The 23,779-nt window shown below is 39.5% G+C and overlaps 1 protein-coding gene across 1 annotated transcript in view; it reads left to right on the top strand.

Annotated features, from left to right (window-relative positions):
- The window catches only part of tacr1a (tachykinin receptor 1a), a 73,378-nt gene extending 49,926 nt beyond the window's left edge, over window positions 1-23,452 (top strand). Inside the window, exons 3-5 of the mRNA XM_057830879.1 lie at window positions 13,007-13,157; window positions 15,202-15,398; window positions 22,022-23,452. Of these exons, the coding sequence (XP_057686862.1) occupies window positions 13,007-13,157; window positions 15,202-15,398; window positions 22,022-22,415 (742 nt within the window). The 3' untranslated portion in view covers window positions 22,416-23,452. The remainder of the gene's footprint in view (window positions 1-13,006; window positions 13,158-15,201; window positions 15,399-22,021) is intronic.
- Window positions 23,453-23,779: the final 327 nt, after the last annotated feature.

Raw genomic sequence — 23,779 nt, 5'->3', positions numbered from 1 at the left:
GGGATCCTCGAACTTGAAAACTTGTATGCTCTAATAAGCCACAATTGTTCTCTTTACCAAAATATGTTATTTGAAACATATATTATTGCCATTGTTTTAAAATTCTATAATATTTAGTACACGTTTTTTTTTTTTAGGCGCGCAATACACACTGGGGGTAATGGCGGTTGACCTGGACTGGGAGAAAAGCTATACTAGGTACTAGCTAGCAAGCGAAGCTAGTATGACGACTGGCATGATTTTGTCACATTCTGCTGCTACTCAGATTGTTTTGTTACAGAGATGCGGGATGAGTTCCCAACGTCATACCTGCATCCAATTCCGGCTGATCAGCAGTGTCTTTAAACCGATCCAAGGCGGCTTGTATAGACCCTACTCGCCAACGTCACAGAATGACGTGTCGCTGTATCCGGCCGCCGTATTGTCCGTCTTTGTTTATCCGTATTCTCAATGGTTTCAATTTGTCGTGCAATTTATAGTGCAATTCATGGAAGCCCTGAGGCTTTCAGACGCTGTAAACTCATTGGATGCGTTGCATAAAAGGCGTTATGTGGAAAAGCTTCAGTCTATCCATTCGCCAGATCCATATTTGATGCCTAAATCGATATTTTTCAACCCGCTGTCTTCGCCCTCTCTGCCTGACATCTGCTACCCTGATATCTACAACTATCTTGTCCGCACTAAATCAGCCTATTCTCACAAAAGTTTGAAAAACTTTAAGAGCAGCACTCTAAGCAACATTAACCCGTGTGACCCTTTACTTCCAATTTTCTAAAATGGCGACAATCAATAAAAAAAAAAGTTGACTGCGATGGCCGACGCTTCAAGGATAGGTGGATATTGGACTATTTCTTCAATAAAACACGCAACAACTGTGTCTGCCTCATTTGCAAAGAGACAGTCGCTGTTTTCAAAGAGTTCGATGTGACGCACTATTATTAAACAAGACACGCTGACATGTAGGCTACGACAACATTACAGGGAAGATACGCAGTGAGAAGCTAGTTTATTTTTTCACAGCAGCAGTATTTCGCAAGAGTCCGAGTGTCGAAAGAGAAAGCCACAAAGACGAGACTGTTGAAATTATGAATTAAAAAAAATAATAAAGCAAATGTGACACACAGAAGGGCTTGCTAAAATTTGTTTAAATATATTGTTCTATTTAAATCAGCCAAGGTAGCCCCCCGCATTTTTACCACACCAAATCTGGCCCCCTTTGCAAAAGGTTTGGACACACCTGTTTAACTGATGATCCGTAGACGAGGCCAGCTTCTTTCACTTGGTACCAGCTAAATATTATTCAAAATGTAATGATGGTGGAAGAAATAAGCATCTTGAATTTGAAACTGTATGTTGTCGGCGATTAGCCTCGCAATGATCTTAATTGTGGTTGTCAGCCCAAAACCCTCTAAATATATATTAAATGCATCTTACCAGATATAAAATGACTACTACATAATCCGTGGTAATCGTTTGGAGCCCAGTTTTCTCGTCGAATTGCAGTAGTCCATCTCGCTCTCCTCTCCGGGTCTCTCAGAATACGGTAGAACTTCAAGTCTCTCCGTCTATCTTCTCTGTTATTGCAACCAACCGCCACACACGCCTTCACCATTTGGATTATTAATGTTAACGAGCAGAAAAACACGCCATAATAGGAGGAATTTACGTAGCGGTAATGCGTCAACACGACGAGTTGACGGACAATATGTCGCGGAGGCGTGGTTGTGACGTCATGTGAGTAGGGTCTATTGACTTACTGCCATTTGACAGTTTGTATATCCTTTAGTTGTTAGTGGCATCTTTGCCTTGTTTTTTTTTTCGTTTGTCTGCCTCTGACCGCAGTTTTTCCTCAGGTTTGGTTTGTCCTCAGTTTTTTTTTTTTTTTTTAATAGTTCTCGACCTACTTTCGCGAACCTTTTTCGCAATTGCGTGTTTTTTTTGTGTTCAATAAACCCTTTTACGCAATTTCTATGTTCTTGTTGTCTGCTTGCTGTCTGAAGTGAGCCGCGTTTTTTAATTCCATGGTCGAGCCAGCCGCACTTTCTTTTCAGTTGCGTTTCCCTTTCAGGTTTTACCGCACGGACAGACAGCCCATTTGGGTTGTGATTGCTTTATAAGGAAAATCGTGACTCTAACATCATGCGGTAGTATTGTCGTGTGGTCTAAGTGCTTGTCTGTCACACGGGAAATGTTTTGTAAAATATCGACAGTGCTGATCTGCTCATCACTTTTCCGCTCGGGTTCAAATTGGAAAAGCAGAACCCACGACATGTTTATGTAGCTAACGAGTGACACCGTGGAAGTACGGCAGCGCTGCACAGTGACGTCCCTGCAGTCCGTCGTCAACAACAATGGCGACCTACTAGTTAAACTCATTTTTCAAACTTTATAAAAATAAAAATATTAAGAGGGGTTTGAATATCAATTCATTATAACTTATACTAACATTTATCTTTTAAGAACTACAAGTCTTTCTGTCCGTGGTTCCCTTTAAAACGTAATACGGTAACATGAAGTAGTCATCGTGATGCAGCCCAGTTTCTATATTAAATGAGCATAGATAACCCCCATTTGACAGTCAATAGGATTCATGTCTTCTAGTAAAACATGTTGAACATTTATTTGGAATGGAATAAAGAAGAAACAACAGTCAGTCTGTCTACAACAGAAAATACATCTACTGTACCTAAAGCAACTTCACACAAAGCAATGCACGCAAACTAATTTTATTATCCAACTGGCCGATAGACAGCTGTGAGAGCTGCACTTTTAAAAGGGAACCGCTTAAATTTAAAATGATTTCTAGATTCTAAATTATTTAATCCAAGGTCCATTCAGAACATATTTTTCGGAGATATATCGTGATCTGTAAATTACATCCCATACTTTAATTCAACGATGATTGCCCGACTATTTGGAGAAATTAATTTCACGGTCATCAAACTTCCTGTGAAGGTACATCTTGGGCAGAGGAAGAGCAGGTATGTGTTTTTTTAAAGGGAACCTCAGATTTAAAGACTTGCAGGCTCTAATAAGCCACAATTGTTCTCTTTTACTGAAATATGTTATTTCAAACACATAAAATATTACCATTGATTTAAAAATCTAATATTTAGTAAATGGTTTGACCTACGGATGGCGCCATTTTTTATGGACGCTTGGGATGATGATCAAGATTGTCACTGTCACTCGACGAATACTACCGGACATTATGCTGTTGTAGCACATTTTGGCAGAACACCGTTATTTTTTCTACTCTCGTCTCGTCTCATTCCATCTTTCCTGTTCACTTTGCTTTTGGTTGCTTTTGATGCTCATTAATGTTCCTCTTGGGCTCAAATTGAAAGGGTTGAACAGATGACATGTTTATGTCACTAGAGTCATACTCTGGAAGCCGGCAGCGTAACCATGTGACGTCACCATCCTGCGACATCAACAACAATGGCGACCTACTTGTAAGAGCCGTATTACTGATTTGTGTTATTGTTCGGCCGTTTACGCTTTTTTTTATTTTTTTTTTTTTATGGCGTTTTCCCCGCCGAAAGGGATCCGAAAGAGAACACACTGGACAACTCGGCTTGTGCTCACAGTAAAGATACACGATAATATCGGTGGCCGATAATTATCGGCCGATAATGGCAATTATGACGTCACACAGATAATCCAGATAATAAAAAATTCAACCGATAATGTAATCCGATAATTATATACTTGATTTAGCCTCCAAATGTGCACAACCGAAGAATTCAGCACGCCGCCTCCTCAACCCCTCCCCTCTCTGAAGCCCCTGAGGGAGGAGGGGTTAAGGAGGCGGAGTTACACGCCAAGAAATAGTTGAATATTATGGCGGCTGTTACTAAAAAAACGACGCTCTCGCCATTTGCGAAACATGTACCGCAGAAGTTCCAAGAGGCCAAAAGAAAGCGTCCTCATTCAAAATCACTAACCCAGCATCCATTTAAAACTGCGTCACAAAGATTTTTGGAACGAATGCCAGGCTGCTGCTGCTAGTGGGAATGCTAAAGCTATTGTAAACACTAAGTTAAACTAGGGGCTTGTGACGATTCAGAGTCTGGTTGTTTGGGAAAGCAGCCCAAGGCGGGTGGTAAACTCGCATCTAAGGCTAAACACCTGCACGACTGGAGACCGATAGTCGGCAAGTAGCCGTCTTCCGACGGAGCCCGCCGCTCTGGCCGGTCCGGCAGGCCGCCGCCGCCTCGCCATCGGCGGGGCGGGCAGAGCCCGGTTCCCCGGCTTCAGGACCTCCGGCGAACACCCCGGTTTCTCGAGCGTTCCCTCACGGCGTGTGAGCAGAGCCAGGCCCCAAATACGCCGCGGCAAACCGGCCGGTGCGGGCGGATTATCCGGTACGAACGTAGCCGCCGCCGAGACGAGACACGATTTTTTTTTTTTACCGAAATGACCCGAGAGCCAAAGCCCTGGATAAAAAAATAATGCAGTTTATACGACCACCATTATTCATGAAAAACATGCCAATCACATTTTCACCACTACATTTGGAAAAGTGATGTCCAGTAAGCAAGCTTATCATGACAGCACAGTGTTTAGATGATAATTTAAACATGGAGAAAACGAAGTCAGCCCGTCAATAATACATTCAGTATGTAAAATGACGAGCGGTCAGATGACTTTGTAATGCCGCCTTTATTTTCGGCTTAACAAAACTCAGGTACAAAACAACACGCACGGAGATGCGAGCTCCAACTGCATCCAAATAGTACTGCCGTTTATCAGTTTAGCTGCTGTAAAGCGAATGTCGCGACTCGTGAGTGCCGCAAATGTAAACAAAGCGCTGCAGAATGGGTACATGACATCTCGCTCTTTTGAGTTAATCATTTTCACAGTGTGCAACAAAGCATATAACATTAGCAATCACTTTTCAAATTAATTTAACTTATTTGTCTGCTCAATTACAGTCACAGTAGATAATCTAAATTTATTGGCACTTATTAACACTTATTAATTTAAATATGCACATTCCTGTTGTAATGAAATAACAATAATATTCTGTAGCCACAAATATTCAACATCTTTTCTTCTTCCAAGTTTTTTTTTAGGATTAAGTATAATAATGTATTGCTTAAAATAAGGCTGTTGAGATTATTTTCAGCTAGCTATTTTTCTTCCAAGAAATCTGAGAGAAATACACATGAAGTGCTGGCAGATAATTTCACTTATTTCCAATAGATTTACACTTAAAACTGACTAGTTTTAAGGAAGTGTGTTTTGCAGTGTATTAATGTTATGTTAGGAATGGCTTACTTTTAAAGGCATTTTTGTGCAACTTAGGTATTTACTCTGTAAGTAATTGTTGCCAAAAGTTAACCATTACACAATGTCAGACAATGTCATTATTTAGATGTTGGAATTGACGACTTGTTCATATTTTATGTTGGAAAAAAAAAAGCAATAAATTATATTTTTGCACAGTAATATTTTCTTTTGTTTAAAATTTTACATAAATCTTTTAATAGAATTATCGGCTTGACATTATCGATTATCGGTAGGAATGAGGAGGAAATTATCGGTTATCGGTATCGGTTGAAAAATGTATTATCGTGCATTACTAGCTCACAGTTTATTGTTGGTTTTTATTGTTGTTTTTTTTTGGAGTAGTAAATAGCAAACACCAAGCAGGTTTTAAACCTATAAATGCAAACAAAGAATGTATATGTGTGTATAAATATACAAATAATGATAATGCTAAATACAAATATATACAAAGCTTCTCTATATATAATGAATAAATAATACACTGTGCATAATATATATAATTCATTCACAATTAAGTTGCTCAGATTGCAATAACCAAATATTATGCATTATTTCAAAATCACATTTTTAACCGTTTAATCATTATTTTTTAGGCAATAGTTGCATCATTTAGACACGTCAAGTCACGAACGCCGTCTAATGCTTTAAAAGGTGGCGGCTAACAGCATGAGGAAATGTAGTTTTTTCCCCGCAAGCATTCAGATTAAAAGCACCAATACAGCGGGTCCCGAGACTACATTACCCATGATTCCCTGCGTGACCTGCACTGCTTGCTGATTCGCTGAGAGATTGACTCAGTGGCTACGCTAAACCAACGCGCTAGTCGTCAACTGTCAACTCTCAGCGGATCTCGTAACACACAAACTGGAAGGCTATCAGGCGATCGCCATGAAAGAAACACCGAACCGTCCAAAGCAATGCAGCAGGTGAAAATACACAACATAAATACAAGCAAATGAGCACAAACTCACCGGCGGTGCGTGTCTCTTTCGGCAACGTGAACGTGAATGACAGCCACGCCAACCCAGCTTCCGCTTAAATGCGAATCCACACCCCTTTCCGATTGACAGTGAATTAACCCTTTCTCGACAAGATCGCAGGTGAGGCACAATTTAAACACGTTTAACCTAGCGGACGCAACAGTTATTATTTGTAATTTTACTCTTAACCACTAGGGGCTGTAAATCGTGTTTGTCCACTGACCTGAAGCAGCCCTGGTACGCTTGAAATGACAGCCAGTGTTGTCAGTAACGCGTTAGTTAGTAACGTGTTGTGGGACCGAGGCGGGTGGACATTCGCGCCGAGTATTGAGACGTTGCGAGGGAATGTTGATCTGTGGATATCCATGAATGAAGGTGAGTATTTTTCCTTCATTCTGGAGGGTATCAGCAAAAGGTTGGACCCCCTACATGCGCGGCCGTTTCGTAGCTTTGCCGTAGCAACGACGAGCAGTCATCGCTCCAAGTTGGCAAGCTTTGTTTACATCATATGCGTGTTGCACATTCATGCCGTGGGGTGATGTGTTTGTTTAGCATCTGTGGGATGTGTTGTAAGTCTGACTGAGTGTAAAGTGCTTAGTTGCCGCCACGTTTTGTGGCCAAATTGACCGCGTGTGTGTTGAGAGGAGTACTTCCGGGTTGTTCCCGCGCATCTGCGCCCGCCACCTTTGTGTTTATTGCACTGTACAATCCACTTGTGTGTTGCTGATTATTGTGCCGTCAGTTTGCATTGTTTTACATTGGCACTGATATGCTGTTAATCATAACCCGAAATTCAGAAGATTTGACATTAGGCTTAATCTTAGAGTTAGCAGGGTTTAATTGGTCGGTGGAATTGATTTCAACAAATTCTAAGCAGTTTGTCAGATATTTGTTTGTTTCAGGGCTCCGGAGTGGCTAAGCTAGCGCAAAATTCTGATATTCCCCTTTAAATTCAATCATCGGAACGTCAGTTACATGTGATGAAATTTTTCTGTTGTCATTCTTATGTTGAGGCGGCAAAGGGAGAAAAATTGGTAAAAAGTAACTGATAGATTACTTTTAAAGTAACTTAGTTACTTTGATAATGAAGTGATCAATAAAGTAACTAGATTACTTTTTTGAGGCGTAATGAGTAATTAAATTACTTTTTCAAGTAATCTGTGACAACACTGATGACAGCTAATCATGTCACAGGGGTTGGCAGTTAGGAGGGCAAACAGTTTTAGACTGTGGCTTAGTCCATTGTGCTGGAAAGGGAATATATTCATTTTGCTGGTTTAATTGTGGATACGTTTTTGAGTCTTTTGGTTTGTTACTTTTATTTTGATAAAGTTCTTTTGAGTTACGTTACAAGATGCCACAAAAACTATTGGAACTGAGAAATGGACTCGCTGGTGTACGCTTCGCTTCTTCAAACTGCACTGGGCGCACGCCATCACAAACTCCTAACTATCATCCAGTACTTGACTGGGAATAGGGCTTAGTCTGTACACTACTAGTTAAACTAATTTAACAAATTGTCTAAAAACAAAAACATCAAGAGGGGTTTCAATATCAAATTATTGTAACTCATAATAATATTTATCTAAGAACTACAAGTCTTTCTATCCGCAGATCCCTTTGAGTAATTTGCCAAAAGAGGTAAAATATGATATAAATCAGACCTGAATCTTCTTTTTCGTCTTGACTACACGGCGTCGCTATTGCTACGGGAACTAACTGGTCCCCATTGATTGACAGAACAACTTGATATTTGTAATCACCGATGGCTACAGAATGGGCTTCAAATTTATCAAAATTTGGTAAAAATATGATGTCTTCACAAAGAAACATAAGAGACCCTCAAGTTGTGTGGGTGCTTTTGAGTCGCGTTCGTCATCCATTTTGTGCAATTCATTTTGTTTATCATTCATGTTGTCCAATTCATATGCGACTGTGAAAATTTGTTGCAATAATGATACAGCCGAGGAAGTGGGGCCAAGTGCACAGCCGGGGATAGGTGAGCTCGTACAATATAATTGAAAACATAGATACATACTGTTGATTATTATACTGCAGGGGGAAAATGGAGGACCGAACCTTGCAGTGGCAATTTTGCTGGTGTCTTCGGGACAGCTTGATGATAACTGTGTATGAAAAGTCACTTTCACATGCATGTGACACCAATTGGTGCTTTACAACATGGGGAATATTTGCCATGAAAGCTGTTTCAACATTATTGAAAGGAAAAATGATTATTATTAGGCATTTCAGTTTGTAAAGTGGCAGAAAGGCAACGTTTTCCCTCGAGAAATGGTTTGTATGAGCCCTGTAATTGAAGTAGTTCAGTGTCACCCATCTTCTCACTTAAAGTAAGCTAACATGAGGCTCCAGCTCACCCCTGACCCCAGTGAAGAAAAGCAGCATACAAAATGAATAGATTGACTGGGAATTTCAACTACAACATGATGTTTTTTTTTTCTCCAAAAAAAGGTATCCAAAAAAAACAAGTCATGACATGTATACATGCATAGTAGAAAAGAATTTTGAAAACATCCTCTGTGGTTTTGTTAAACACAAAATGTTAATGCAAATAGCAACTGGCTTTTTTGATGTTTCCATAATCGTTTTGCCGTGTTGTACACACTTCTTTCAGATTAAGTCCACTGAAGTCCACATTTGGGCATTTAATAGTTCTCCTTTGATTTGGTAACCTTCCATCTCTTCAGTGTACCTTGACTGTATGTGTGCGTGCATGGTGATTTTCACCCTGATGAAAGCCACAGGGAATTTCAGAGGATTTAACATAATTGTACTTAATAGCCACGGAAATGGCCTGTGAGGCTCTCCTGCATCATTCACTGAGGCGAAAACAGATCATGTTTCAATTCACTCTAACTACATGTTGGGACAAACATTTTTACATATTTTTTTTTAATTGTTCTGATTTTGCATAGCCAAAATGCCCACCCAGATTTGCATGCAAATGTGGCATAGTTAGACATGCCCATTTCTGAACGCTAACATGATGAAAACCATGCATCTTTGATGAATTATGCACCAAAAAAATGCTAATCAGTGAAGCTGTCATATTTGATTATATCGTAAAGGCTTTAAAATCACTGGACAGTTACTTGAGGAAAGGTTAACTTAAAATTATACCTCAATGTTTATTATATGAATGACCGTATAAAAACTGCATTTTAAGAAGATAGAGGTAAGGGGAGGGTAAATTCGAATGGGCAAAAATATAAAATTAATCAACAAAGGGTTTAACAGGGGCGTTGGAAGTCACTCACAGCAGGGGGTGCTGAGGATCTTTTTTAGTGTTTCCCATCCCAAAACAGCCGTTTCGGTCCAAATTTTTCATGCTTGCACACGTTTCTCCATACAAGGTGTGCACAATGGCAGTACACACACATGCTGGATAGTTTACATACTACTACTACGCTACTAAAAAGACAGCGTTCTATTTCACCTACAGTGTGTGTTGGAGTTTTTGTATTGGGAAATAAAAGCGCCTCTGTATTGTAACCCAAATCAGTGCAGCTAGACAGTGCAATGATATATGAACGCATTTGAAAACTAAAAGGTCCAAAAAGCCTCAGTTTAACACCCCCTTTTCACAACACTCAAATAAATTTCCAACAGTACTCTCCACCGCGGCAGCTCAACAGCAACAACAAATAATTATATGGCTAGAATGCAAGCATGTCTTACCTATTTGAGGACACCAAACGTAGATAGAACTATCATCATAATCATGTTTATTTTAGATTTCAAATTGAATTTTAGAAAATGTTGCTATTTATGTAAAAAAAAAAAAAAAAAAATCGCTAATTCGTTTTTGCGCCATGTTAACGCCTCCTCTGTCAACAGTTAACTTTTCCAATAGCACCATATTCAATGTGACCTAGTAGCAGGCAAGTTGTCAGGTGGTGACCATATTATTAACAAAATAAACTTTTTCAACATATATATTGAAGGACTCTGACCTCTTGGCCAGACTGCCAGAATCACGCCAGCCAAACCACCAGACAAGCGCTAGTGCAATTCCAACAACCCGGACCTGCGGAACCCCGACCACCCATCCAAAAAGCCAGACTCCGCGCATTCACCTAAGTTTTAACCCCTTGTACTGAATCCATTTTAAAAGCTGGAAAAGGCTTCGAAACACAATTTATTTGAAGTCAGCAGCAATCAGACAGCACAAAGAGACCCAGGTGAGGAGGCCAACTGGATCCAGGGTCAACATATCACAAGTAAACAAAAGATTCCTGAGAAAAATGACAATGGTTAGTTAAACATTCAGTCTTTTTAAAGGCTCTGGTGAGGCGGGCTGTGGTCCTTAACCCTTTAAGGTCTGGGCCTATTTTTTCTGATTTTGCATGCCTTTGAAGTTGCCTTTATATTTCAAAGAAAGAATTGTTTACGATGGCCTGGTTTGGTTCCTTTTTTTGTGACACCTTGAACTTCATGTCCAAACTCTTGTTTCCGTCACTGACCAATTATAAATCATCATTTTGGGCCCAAAAAGACCAAAAATTCCACAATCGTTTTGTCAAAATTTTTTATTTTGATGTCCAATTGACAACCAAACATGCGTAACGAACCGTTTTGAAACTTTGTAATATTTATTCAACATGTTAGGATGAACATTCAACCAAAAAAATTTAGAATAAATAGTCTTATATTTGACAATTCAACATAAACAACAGGTATAGCATAGGCGTTTTTTACCTTTATACATGCTCTAGTCAAAACAGGTTATATACAGCAGACCGAACAGTGAAAAAAAATATACCATCTAACACAAAAAGTGTTTAGAGGCCATCTCTTTATGAGTTTAGGTATTGCGGCCCATCACCTGATGAAAACTATGTACACACAATCAAGCTTCTTGAACACACATTTATATACACAAATTGAGAAGACTGATTGTGGGAAAAATGTATATATATATATAACATTGGGGGAAAAAAAGTATTTTCAAAAATATTTACAATAAACAAGTTAAATTTTTTTTCAGGCATGCCACTCCGAAAAGCAGTTTCGTCCTGGAATTCGAAACAGGGCGACATCACACAGCCCACACTTCCATGGGGTGTTGGTCCTCTTTCCACCCTTCCATTTTCATTTCACTTGACTTTCATTGTCACTATAAATGTACATGAAAAAAAGTCAGTATTTATGAAAATAATAAAGTATAAAATAAAAATATATACAGCAATAAATAATATTGGAAATCTATATGTATGACAATAGAAAGAATACCATAGCTGAATATGTGCTACATCCCTAATCTTCATATAGAAAGAAGATCACCACAATTATAAATTCCTGCCTTGGATACACACAGTTCACGTACGACTTTGATCTGATATTCACATTTTATTATTATATACACAAACACACACTTATATTGCATCAAAATTAACTTTGTCTTGCAATATCAAAATAAACTTTCAAAAGAAACTTTTTCCAGCCTAAAAAAAAAAAGTGAGTTTGCTTACCGCTGCTCGTCGATGGCGTCACCCACGTGTTCAAATACATCACTATCTTCACTCGAGGACTCTTCCGAAGAAGACGATGATGACGAATTTGGACCATCCTCTTCCTCAAGTTGATCAAATAGCACAATTGATTGCGCTACATTTTGTTTTCCGTTCATTCTCAAAGTCACACAAAGTCGCTGCTCGATCCAAACGGCCGGCGGCTCGCCACCTCGCTGCTTCAGAACACTCCTCCCTCTCGTTCGGTGGAACCTCGCATGGCAGTTATATTTATTTAAAAAACGCATTTTGTGCTTCCACTGTGACTTCGAAAGGGTTCGTTTGATTTGTGTTTATTTCATGGAGCTTCCGTTTTGAAAAAGGACAAGAAATGATGGAAATATAGACACAAACAAATGATCCATGCAGCGTTTTATTGTTTTTTTGAGAGGACAATAAAACTATAAAACTTAAATGACAATATCTCACGTTTTAATTGGTCGATTGACTTCAAATAATAACGAGAGTAAACCGCAACTTCCGCACTTTAAAACGAGACCAACCAACGGCATGTGGGTGACGTATTTAAAACGTGAGGGCGCTTCAAAGACGACGTGCGCTGAGGACGCGCCGGCGCGTCCTTCGACTCTCAACGACTTCATAATTACATGATATATTATGAAGTCTATGGTTTATTTTTAACACAAAAAAAGAATATACCAAAACACCAACAACAGGGGGTGCTGCAGCACCCTCGGCACCCCACTTCCCGCGACACTCGGGATTAACCATTTTCTGAAAACATGTACAATCAAAAATTCATCTCTTGAAGAAGGATGCATCGAGCGCAAATCAGTCCAGTTTATGTCTTGCCTTGTTTACATTCATACCCTTTCTGGATGAGACAGGTTTTCACTTCAAAGGTTTAAGAAACCACAAATCTCCTGAAAAAAAAAAAAAGCTATCTTTTCTTCTTTTGTAGCAGATTTCAATCCTGTTACCTGTAGTCTTAAAAGAAAGTTATCAAGCTTCCACAGTACAGCCTTCAATTACATCCATTGTCACTGAATGTTTTTTACGATGGCCATTTTACTTGGCACTGAAGGCCAAGCTTAATGATTCACCTTTCTGACTACCTCCATCTAAAGCTGCTGGCTGAGTGGTGGTCTTATGAACAATAGATGTGAAGCAGTGTGCTGCAGTGATGATGAATGGATATTTGAAAGATACTTGATTAATGAAGATTGCCTGTGTTCACAGGTATTATGTGTGCGTGGCCATCCTGATCTACTTCCTTCCTTTGTTGGTGATGGGTTGTGCTTATCTGGTGGTGGGACTAACTCTCTGGGCCAGTGAAATCCCAGGAGACTCTTCCGATCGCTACAAGGAGCAGCTGACAGCGAAACGCAAGGTAAACTCCAACCACCAACCATTTATTCCACTGTAATTTTTGGACAATAAACCACCCCCCATGACTATAAGCCGCCATCCACGAAATTTGACACGAAAATGACATTTGTTCATAGATACAGTAAGCCGCACTGGACTATAAGACGCAGCTGTCCTTTCTGTACCATGGGATATCTATTCTATACCATCATAAGCGGCATCATAAGACTGTTAGAAATGAACCACCGTGAAGCTTTGAACCAATTAGCTGCAAAGCTTCATTGCTTCAAAAAGCTTCATTTGGCCATCTCTGCTTCCACCTGCTGTCAACACTGTTGTCATCTAACATGCCTCCTAGCATGCATTGCAGCGCTACAGATGTAAATAACAATCAAAATTCATGTTCTGTGCTAATTATTTGTTCACCTACTGTTCCAGTTGTTTCATTATTTGCTAGTTATGGTATAGTTGGCAACACTATATTTGACAGTGGCGCCATAACTGCCAGAAGACCATCATAATTATCACATGACACTGTCATTAGTATTAATGAATGCTTATTACAGATGTTATTTAATGCCATTCGGCAAATGATCTCACTTTTGAATGGATGTAAAAGATCCGAGCTGGACATAAATGGGAGTTAGTGCCATAATTTGCTGGATGAAACTTAATGACATTTGTCATACACATTCAGTAATGCCTGTGATAGTCTCATGTCATAATTATGACGGTCTTATGACTGTCAAATAAAGCGTTACCTATTAAGCCAAATAAATCAAGAAATAAGCCGCACTGGACTATAAGCTGCAGGATTCAAAATAAGGGGGAAAAATTAGCGGCTAAAGTCTGAAAATTACAGTATTTTAATTGACAATTTCCTGATAAATAATCGCTATCAGTCCTCCCAGTTCAAATGGACTGGATGTCTTATTGCTTTCAATGGCTGTGAATGAGTCAAAGATCCTCGTATATCATGGTTTCATGTAATGTCTAATTACTAAAAAAAAAAAAAAAAAACTGGTGGAGCACTATACAGCAGCTATATTGTGTAAGTGACAGCACTTGATGTAATTAGCGTAAAAATACACAATTCCATAGTATACCTTTCATTTTTAACCTCATTGCGCTTGCTATGTGTATCATGAAGAATTGATAAAGTTGGCCTTACTGTACATGTTACATGTGATGTTTAAGTTGATATGTTGTTTTCTTTCTGCATCTGTTTGATATCCAAAAGGCTTACATATTTCATGAAAGTGCATTATGATTTATTGATGTAGAATATGTGAATTCACAGACACAATGTAAAATACATTGACGCTGGTGCATGTAATTTCATGTTAGCAATGCCAAATCTAATTATTAATTGTGCGAAAGCAAATTCAAATATAACAATACAGGTAGTCCCCGGGTTACTTCCGACTTACGTGATTTCGACTTCACGAGTCTCGTTTGCCGTTTTGTCCCCAGTCGTTTTTTTGCTTGTGAAGCATCCACAGAGTTAACGCCTGTGTATAACACCTTTTTTACTGTTTATTGTGCGTTTTCAATTGTGGTCAAATACTAGGGGCGAGTTCATGTGATGATTTTTGATGATGTGCGGACGCTAACCAATACATGCTAATCCTTTGTGTGGATTGTTATTGCTGTATCAGCAGCTAGTTATTAATGCAAATTTGAATTGCTGTTATTGAAGATGAAACTGATTTAATTTTATTATTTAGTTTTATTCTGCAAGTGCTAATGTCTTGAGCAGCTGAATAAAGTCAGCAAACCACACGGATGTCTGACATCGTCATTTCGTAGTGTAGCTTGTTGTCTAGCTAGGACGTCTTGGCGAGGACAGTACAATGACGTATAATGTTTTTGTTAGTTATTTTGAGATTTAGGGTTTTTTAGGGGTACTTAAAGGGTTAATTCCAAATTACAGGGAAATTCGGGTTACGTCGCAAGCGTAGTAACTGAACTCGTTCGCAACCCGGGGACTACCTGTACGTTGTCCAAAATTCCATGTGTTGTGGATTTTGGGGTGAAGGAACAACATGAGCCCTAATGTGTTGCAGGTGGTGAAAATGATGATTGTGGTGGTGTGTACCTTTGCCATTTGCTGGCTTCCCTACCATGTCTACTTCCTGCTGTACCAGTTTTTTCCTGATCTGTTTGAGGAAACATATATCCAGCAGGTCTATTTGGGCATCATGTGGTTGGCCATGAGTTCCACCATGTACAACCCAATCATCTACTGCTGTCTGAATGACAGGTAAGCAGGTGCACTCTGAATTTATATTTCATCTTGAGATGCTTTGTTATGTATTGGAAATATTCAAATGGGTAATTTGGGGTATGATGTCATGTTTGTGTGTGGATGAATAGATTTACTACCACATTTTCTAGATTGGTGGCCTCAATTATTGTCACTTTCTTGACAAATCTTGAATTTACAAATGAAAAAATATCAAGTCTTTACCTCCACGGTACATTTCATTGCATTTTGCAAACATATTTCCCTAACACACTTTGAAAATTATTCGTAATTTAATAAGATATCTGCCAATCCAACTTCCCTGCATATTGGATGACTCTTTCAAACGTTAAATATAATTCATAATTCATTCTTTTTCGCTTATACGCTCAAGGGTCGCGGGAGTGTTGGAGCCCATCCCATCTAACTAGGGGCAGGTGGCGGGGTACACCATGAACTGGTTGCCTTCTTATCGCAGTAATTGATAATTGAATGCTCTAAATCAGACAAGACCTGCAGTGGAAACCCAGCCGTAGATGTCTCAATTTATTAACTGATGTGTCATCCACTTGAATCAAATAAATGACTGTCTCTTTTTCCCCTCTAGAAAAAAATAGGTGGTAATCGTGATTACCTCAGACATTGGCCATTCACAGAGGTTAGACTGGATTTACAATAAAGGGTTAAAGTGATATAATTGTAATGTTTCTGCAAGTGGCAATGCGGCATAATTATAATGTTTCTGCAAGTGGCAAAGATTATATATTGTATGTGGCATAGAAGAGTACAAATAAAATCTGAACCTTTGATTTTTTTTTTTTTTATGTTACGTAAAGATAATATTACATTTGTATTAGTGATGTCTCGATCGCATGTTTTTGCACCAGAGTCAGAGTCACCTGATTTTTAAACTATGCCAATAAAGAGTACAGTTTTTTTTTTTTTTTTTTTTAAACAAAAGTTCCAAACGTTAAAGACTACTGTCTACAGTAGTTTCTCTTCTGCTTTTTCAGGGAATGTTGCGGACTATAAAACGCATACATTTGTGTTTCTTTTGGCAATGCTGTTATATTTCTGGATTATTTTGTCACTTTTTAGCCCTTTAACAATATACAGGGTGTTCCCAAATGTATGACCCCAGGGTTAGGGTTGCAGAGTCACAGACAGCGCTCATATTGAACATTTATGAAAATCTGTCATAGAACCAACAAGTATTTGTACTTTTCTTTGAAATAATCCAATAAAACTTATGACCTTCAACATAAATTGTATTTAGTTTCATTAAGATCCATCAGGTAATTTCCGAGATATGGGCATTTAGAATGGGGTCAACCATTTTGGAACACCCTGTATACGTATATATATATTGTTTTCAAAATGATCAATTTTCACCCGATTCCGATCCTCTGAAAAATGGCCCGATCGGCCCGATTTCTGATCACCGGTGTTGGTAATAACGGCGTTAAAGTATAACAGTCTGCTTGTCATTTTCCCTCCAAAATGTCATGTGACTCGTTACAGGAGTGCTGTCAGCATTGCTGCAGAGATTGAAGAGGCGGAGGGGGGGGGGGGGGGTCATTCCCACCACCATCATGCTTGAATGCAGGCATGACACAGTTATCTTTTTACTCCTCACCTGCTCGCCGCCACACATGCTTGAGACCATCGGAACAAAACAAATTAATCTTCGTCTCATCAGATCATAGGACATGGTTCCAGTAATCCATGTGCTTTGTTGACATGTCTTCAGCAAACTGTTTGCGGGCTTTGTTGTGTACCGTCTTCAGAAGAAGCTTCCTCCGGTGGTGACAGCCATGCATACCCATTTGATGTAGAGTACGGCGGATGGTCTGAGCACTAACAGGCTGACCCCCCACCTCTTTAATCTCTGCAGGAATGCTGACAGCACTCCTGTAACGAGTCACAGGATGTTTTGGAGGGAAAATGACAAGCAGTACTCAATTTGGACATTTAGGGATGTACGTATTTACTAAGGGGTCTACTCACTTTTGTTGCCAGGGGTTTAGATATTAATGGCTATATTTTGAGTTATTTTGAGGGGAAAATAAATTAACCCTATTAAATAAGCTGCACACAGACTACTTTTCATTGTGTCAACGTGTCATTTTGTCAGTGTTGTCCCATGAAAAGGTATACTTAAATATCTGCAGAACTGCGAGGGGTATACTCACTTTTGTGATACACTGTATATGGTCCAAGACTGATTATTTGTTAGCTTTATCTTTTCTAAAAAAAAAAAGAATTTTATATCAGTTATATCGGTTCTCTTGACATGTTCAGAAACTGAATAGTTTGACTTGGCTCAATGCATCACAGGCCAACATCCAATTACCCTTTACTGTTAAACAACTACGTTAACAGTTAGTTAGTTAGTTAGTTAGTTAGTTAGTTTCTACGATAGAGAATCTACTTGTGTTCGCCCTAAATACTTGCTTTGAAAGAAGCAGGCTAAAAAGCCTAATTTTTATGACACTCACTGATAGAGTCTCACACCATGACAAAAAGCATGAGGCTTTCCACATGGATTTTGTTTGATAAAAATGACAGATGGTGTGTTAGCTTCAATCAATTCTCTGAAACTGTCCTCCACCTGTTAATTATGTCTGTGCTGTCTGAAAAAAAAATGATTTCACAGTCAGTTGTTTTGAGTTATGAAATTTATTTTGGGAAGTCATTTGAAAATACAGTATGTGCTTGTACTGTACTGATTTGAGCTGTGGTTCTGTCTCTGTAATTAAAAACTAATAGGACCTATGATGGTTTTATTTTCTCACATTTCTTTTGTCATTATTCACCTCTCTCTCCTCTGTGTGTGATTTCCCCCTGCATAAGCCGATTTATCCATCTCAGATGGCCAACCCTTCCTCTTGACGCCACTCTCATTTTTTACTGTGCAATCATTTTAGATACCATGTAACGTCATGCTGAATTAATTAGTGCTAAGTGGCACAATTATCTGCTATAATGGTGGCCAAAATAGTCACAATGAAGGTCACTTAGGACTCATACATTTTTGTGTTCATTAAAACTATGATACAGATGATTAACTGAACTAGGTATCATTCTAACTTTCACAATAAAATCATTTTTAACCATGAGCAATATAAAATTGGTTGCTGGTATTGAGCTTAAAGTAATTTCTTAAGATTGTGTCCTGAGTATATTGGTTGCGGGAAAGAGCAGACAAGATGCTCTTAAATGAGAATCAGGGATAGTATTCCTGTATGCAACATTTACAGACATTTTATTTAGCATAAACCTTTTAATTATATCTATTGCGAATGTGGTGGGTGAGTTAGCAAACTAGGAGTGAGGCAGAAGGGAACCAAATACCGGGGAGTAAGGAGACAGGGAGCAGTACTTCGTTAACAAAGTATTAATTTACAATTTACTATTGTAGTTAAAACACGAGCAAAATAACAAAACAAAACAAGAAACTTACCGATGAGTGGAGAGAAGAACGGGGCACAAAACAAGAAAGGAATGGGCAATTGTAACATAGACAAAGCTAAACAGGAGAACGGCGTGACGAGAGAATGAGAAACACCTGGGTGGATAAAACAGACACAAGGGAAGCTGATTAGTGGACATGCGTGGTGACAACAGGTGAAATCAATGAGTAATCACAAGGACAAGATAGGAAACAGGAAATGGGGGGAAAACACAATGGCAGAAAAAGACAATACAGTAATGCACGATAATACATTTTTCAACCGATACCGATAACCAATAATGTCAAGCCGATAATTCTATTAAAAGATTTGTGTAAAATTTTAAAGTATACACAAGAGAAAATATTATTGTGCAAAAATAGAATTTATTGCTCTTTTTTTCAACACCAAATGTGAACAAGTAGTTAATTCCAACATCTAAATAATGACAGATTGTCTGACATTGTGTAATGGTAAACTTTTGGCAACAGTTACTTACAGAGTAAATACCTAAGCACAAAACCTTGCACAAAAATGCCTTTAAAAGTAAGCCATTCCTAACAGATACGTATATAACATTACTACACTGCAAAAACACACCTCCTTAAAACTAGTTAAATTCCCTTGTTTTAAGTGTAAATCTATTAGAAATAAGTTAAATTATCTGCAAGTTTATTTCACTCACTTAGATTTCTTGAAATAGGAAAAATAGCTTTCTGAAATTAAGCTTAACATCTTTATTTTAAGCAATAAATTATTATACTTAATCCTAAAAAAACTTGTTTGTCAGAAATATCCTTTATACAAGAATACCAATTTTGTAGATGTATGGGCTCAATAACAACAAATGGTAATATTTACTTCAAGTAAGTGGCGCATTCTTCTGTTAACTAGTATTTAACACTCAAAACAAGATGGAGAAAATTATTTGACTATATTCAAGAATAATGATTTGATTAAGATGTCATAAATTTACAGCGTACTGAATGCATTACTGACTGACTTCTTGTGAGTGTGGTTTGGTGCATGTTGAAATTATCATCTAACCACTGTGCCGTCATGATAAGAATGCTCACTTGACATCAATTGTCCAAATGTCTGTGGTGAACCTGATGTGATCGGCATGTTTTTCACGAAGAATGGTGGTCGTACAAACTGCATTATTTTTTTATCCGGGGCTTTGGCTCTCGAGTCACTTCGGTAAAAAAACGTCTCTCGTCCGGCATCTCCTCCCGCCTGTGCCGCTCAGTCCGTCCGGCCGCCAAATTAGCACCCGCGCCAGGCCTCTGTCTGGCCGCGGTGCTTAATGAGTTGAACCGGAGATGAGTGGCGGCGGCGCTGCCCGAGACATCAAAAGCATCTCGCCATCGTCATAAACCCTGTAGCTTAGTTTGGTTTGTGTTTGTTGAAATTAGCTTTAGCCTTCGCGCTAGGAGCAGCCTCGTATTCCTTCCAAAAATATTTGTGATGCAGCTTTAAATGGCTGTTCAGGTTAGTGGTGTTGAATGAGGACGCTTTCTTTCCGCCTCGTGGAACTTCTGCAGCGCATGTTTTGCAGATAGCAAGAGCGTCGTTTGTTTCACACACAAAAAAATCAACCCACGCTAGTGACAGAGCCGCCATGATATCCAACTGCGTCAACACTGTTGTGTAACACCTCCTCCTCTATGACGCCATACTCCTCAACCCCTCCTCCCTCAGGGGCTTCAGAGGGAGGAAGGATTGAGGAGGCGGCGGTGCAGAAGTAGATAAAACTGCTTCGGTTGCACACATTTGGAGGCTAAATCAAGTGTATAATGTTCGGATTGCATTATCAGTTGAATTTTTTTAATTTTTTTTATCTGGGTTATCTGTGTGACATCATAATTGCCATAATCGGCAGATAATTATCGGTAACCGATATTATCGTGCATCTTTACTAGAACAGAATAGTATAGAAAAGCCCTTTATTCTCATTATACAGTTGTACAATGAAATTGTGGAGCATCTCCCTTTACAGTGCAGGACAAGTAAAAATCTCAAACCTTACTTGCAAGTATAAAAGAATAAAATCTAAATAAATACAAAATGTGTATGAGGTAGTCCTATGTTCAGGCAATGCAAATAATCGAAGTGAAGTAGCAGCAGTTTGACAGTGAAGGCATTGGAATATTGGACGTTAGTATTGCACGTGAATAGTATTGCACATAGAATATGTGTGAAAAGAAATAAAGTGGCAGGAGTTTGACAGTGAAGGCATTGAATATTGTACGTTAATATTGTACGGAAGTAAGTTTTGCACATATAATATTGCATGTAAATGAATATTTGGCATTGGGTGATGTGGTGTTCAAGGTGGAGATGGCTTTCGCAAAGAAACTGTTCCTCAGTCTTTTTGTTCTTGCTTTTAAACACCTATAGCAACTCCCAGTGGGGAGAAGTTGAAACAGTTTGAAACCAGGATGTGAGCTGTCTTTAAGGATGTTTAGAGCTATGCTGAGGCACCAGGAGGAGTAGATGTCCATCAGGGAGGGGAGAGGACAGCCAATGATCCTCTGCGCTGCTTTGACTGTCCGGCAGTGCAGCTCCCGTACTATGTGGAAATGCAGTATGTTAGCAGGCTCTCAATGGATGAGTGGTGGAAGGCCAGCAGATTCCTATCCAGCTTGTTCTTCCTGAGGACTCACAGGAAGTGCAGACGCTGCTGAGCCTTCTTTATGATAACTGTTATGTTTACTGTCCATGAGAGGTCTTCTGAGATCTGGACTCCCAGGAACCTGAAGGTTTGGACCCTCTCCACACACTCGCCGTTGATGTACAGGGGCGGCGGGGCGGTACTGTTCTTCCTGAAGTCCATGAAGACCTCTTTGGTTTTGGTGGTATTCAGGGCCAGGTTGTTGTCTGAGCACCAGTTTGTGGACTTCCTCTCTGTAGGCTGCCTCATCTCCCTGTGAGATCAGTCCAACCACTGTGGTGTCTAACTAAAACCCAGGTTTAACATTATCAAATTAGAAATGTTTCATTTATGTGGGACTGAAATGTATCTGTTTTAATTTTGAAGTCACTCTCAATTACAGGAATACTAGAAGTAAAACTAAATGTTCTAGTCTAGTTTGTTCACCATTAACAACCATACATTAAGAATGTCAATTCTGTTTTGAGCTGTGCCATTTGTACATATCGAAATTAAAACGTGCACTTCCTCCACAGGTTCCGTGCAGGTTTCAAACAAGCTTTCCGCTGCTGCCCATGTGTCTCTCAAAGCTCATATGAAGGTCTGGAACTCAAGTCTACTCGCTACTTTCAAACTCAGACCAGCATGTACAAGGCAAGCCGGATGGAGTCTACATTGTCAACTGTAGCCCAGGTGGGGGATGAAATGGAACAGTCCAAGGCCAAAGCTAAAGTCGGTCCTGGGCCCATTGGGGCCGGTGTCATGGCAGGACCACAAAGCTGTTCAGTGGACCTCACTTCAAATGGTTCTTCGTCCCACAGCGTCTCCAAAACCATGTCTGAAGCATCTAGTTTCTTCTCGCATAACAATCTGCAAGAACAGACTTTAAATTCAAGCAGCTTCCTTTCAGATAGCCAGGAGAGAATGTGAGTGAAGAGCCGGCAAAACTTATGTTGAATGTGCAAGTTACTGTGAACAATAGGTTTTAAAACCAGTGTCATCACTGGTAATTGTTGTTTGCTGGACTCGAGAATTCTCATGTAAGGAACTTGTGTTACATGCTGTTAGTGTTCTTTTCAGCGCCAAAAAGGAATGATGAGCATAACAATGCATTCCACTTCAAAGCTGTGGACTTAAGCAGATGCAGTGCCTCGATTTTTCACAGCTTCTGCTTGTCACGCCAGCCCTCTCGCATTGAGAAGGAAAGGTTCCCACATTCATGATCCCACTAGTTTCTTGACTTCACATAGTCTATTTTGGCAGTAAAATAGGAGAACGTCACGCTGGAAATTCACAAAGCAAATCAACAAAGCTGTAGGAATCCGGGTTCTTTGAGTGAAGAAAGTGCAATTTTTCATTCCAGCTCACTGATCAGATTGCGATTGTCCCCAAGCAGGATTTTCTATTTTCTCGCATCAAAATGAGCACTTGTCTTTAGGCTCAAGGGAACTCCAACAGCCACTACTGAATGTTCTGCCAATTACCTGCCTCACTGTCATGAGTCATCTTTCACCATTTTAAACATCGACTTGGAACAGCTGTTCCTATCCATCTCTGCATTATAGATGATCCTTAGACTGCGAATGGGCCAAGGCGAACCCTGAGCAGAAAGAACAAACACAAAACAAGAGTGTTAGTGTTGAAAATGTGCAGCACCGGAGGGAAGCTCAAACATCGATATCATACTGAAAGCCAGTTGAACTTTCCTACTATTGATACAGAAATAATTTCTTTCCCCTTACATGCCCTTGCAACTGCAACTTTTTCGAACACATCGGAATATCCAAGACCACTTTGAACTCAACATTTCCCAGCTCTATACTGGGTACCTGTCCACTTTTATTGCACTAGACCTGTGCTAATGAAAAGTGTTGATGTTTTAGAGCGTAGTATAACCTGGAGAAAAATGGTACAAAATGCTTCAAATCAAGAGTCCATTATGTGAAAAAATAGACCATGATCAGCAAAACGGCCAATCACCTGGGGTGGGGTGTTGTGTAACATCACTGCTGTGCGCCCTCAACAGGAGAAATGACGCCTGGCAGCAGGATGGAGCTAGAACAGGCTCTGGCAGCCTGTTTTTCACTCCATACTATGCCTATGGCTCTGACAGCGCGTTGAGGGCGCACAGCAGTGACGTTACACAAAACCCCAGTCTGTGATTAGCTGTAAAGGAGGATGATATCTGATGAGCTGCAGACGGTTTAGAAAAAATGCAAGTCTCGGCCACGTGAAATGAGTCTCAAAAAGATCCACACAGTGCGAATTTCTTTGTTCTAGCTCCATAGACAAGA

Source organism: Corythoichthys intestinalis, chromosome 3 (assembly GCF_030265065.1).
Source record: "Corythoichthys intestinalis isolate RoL2023-P3 chromosome 3, ASM3026506v1, whole genome shotgun sequence".
Taxonomy (NCBI): Eukaryota; Metazoa; Chordata; class Actinopteri; order Syngnathiformes; family Syngnathidae; genus Corythoichthys; species Corythoichthys intestinalis.
Note: the sequence above shows the minus strand (reverse complement) of the source record. Positions and strands in the feature narration are given on the sequence as shown.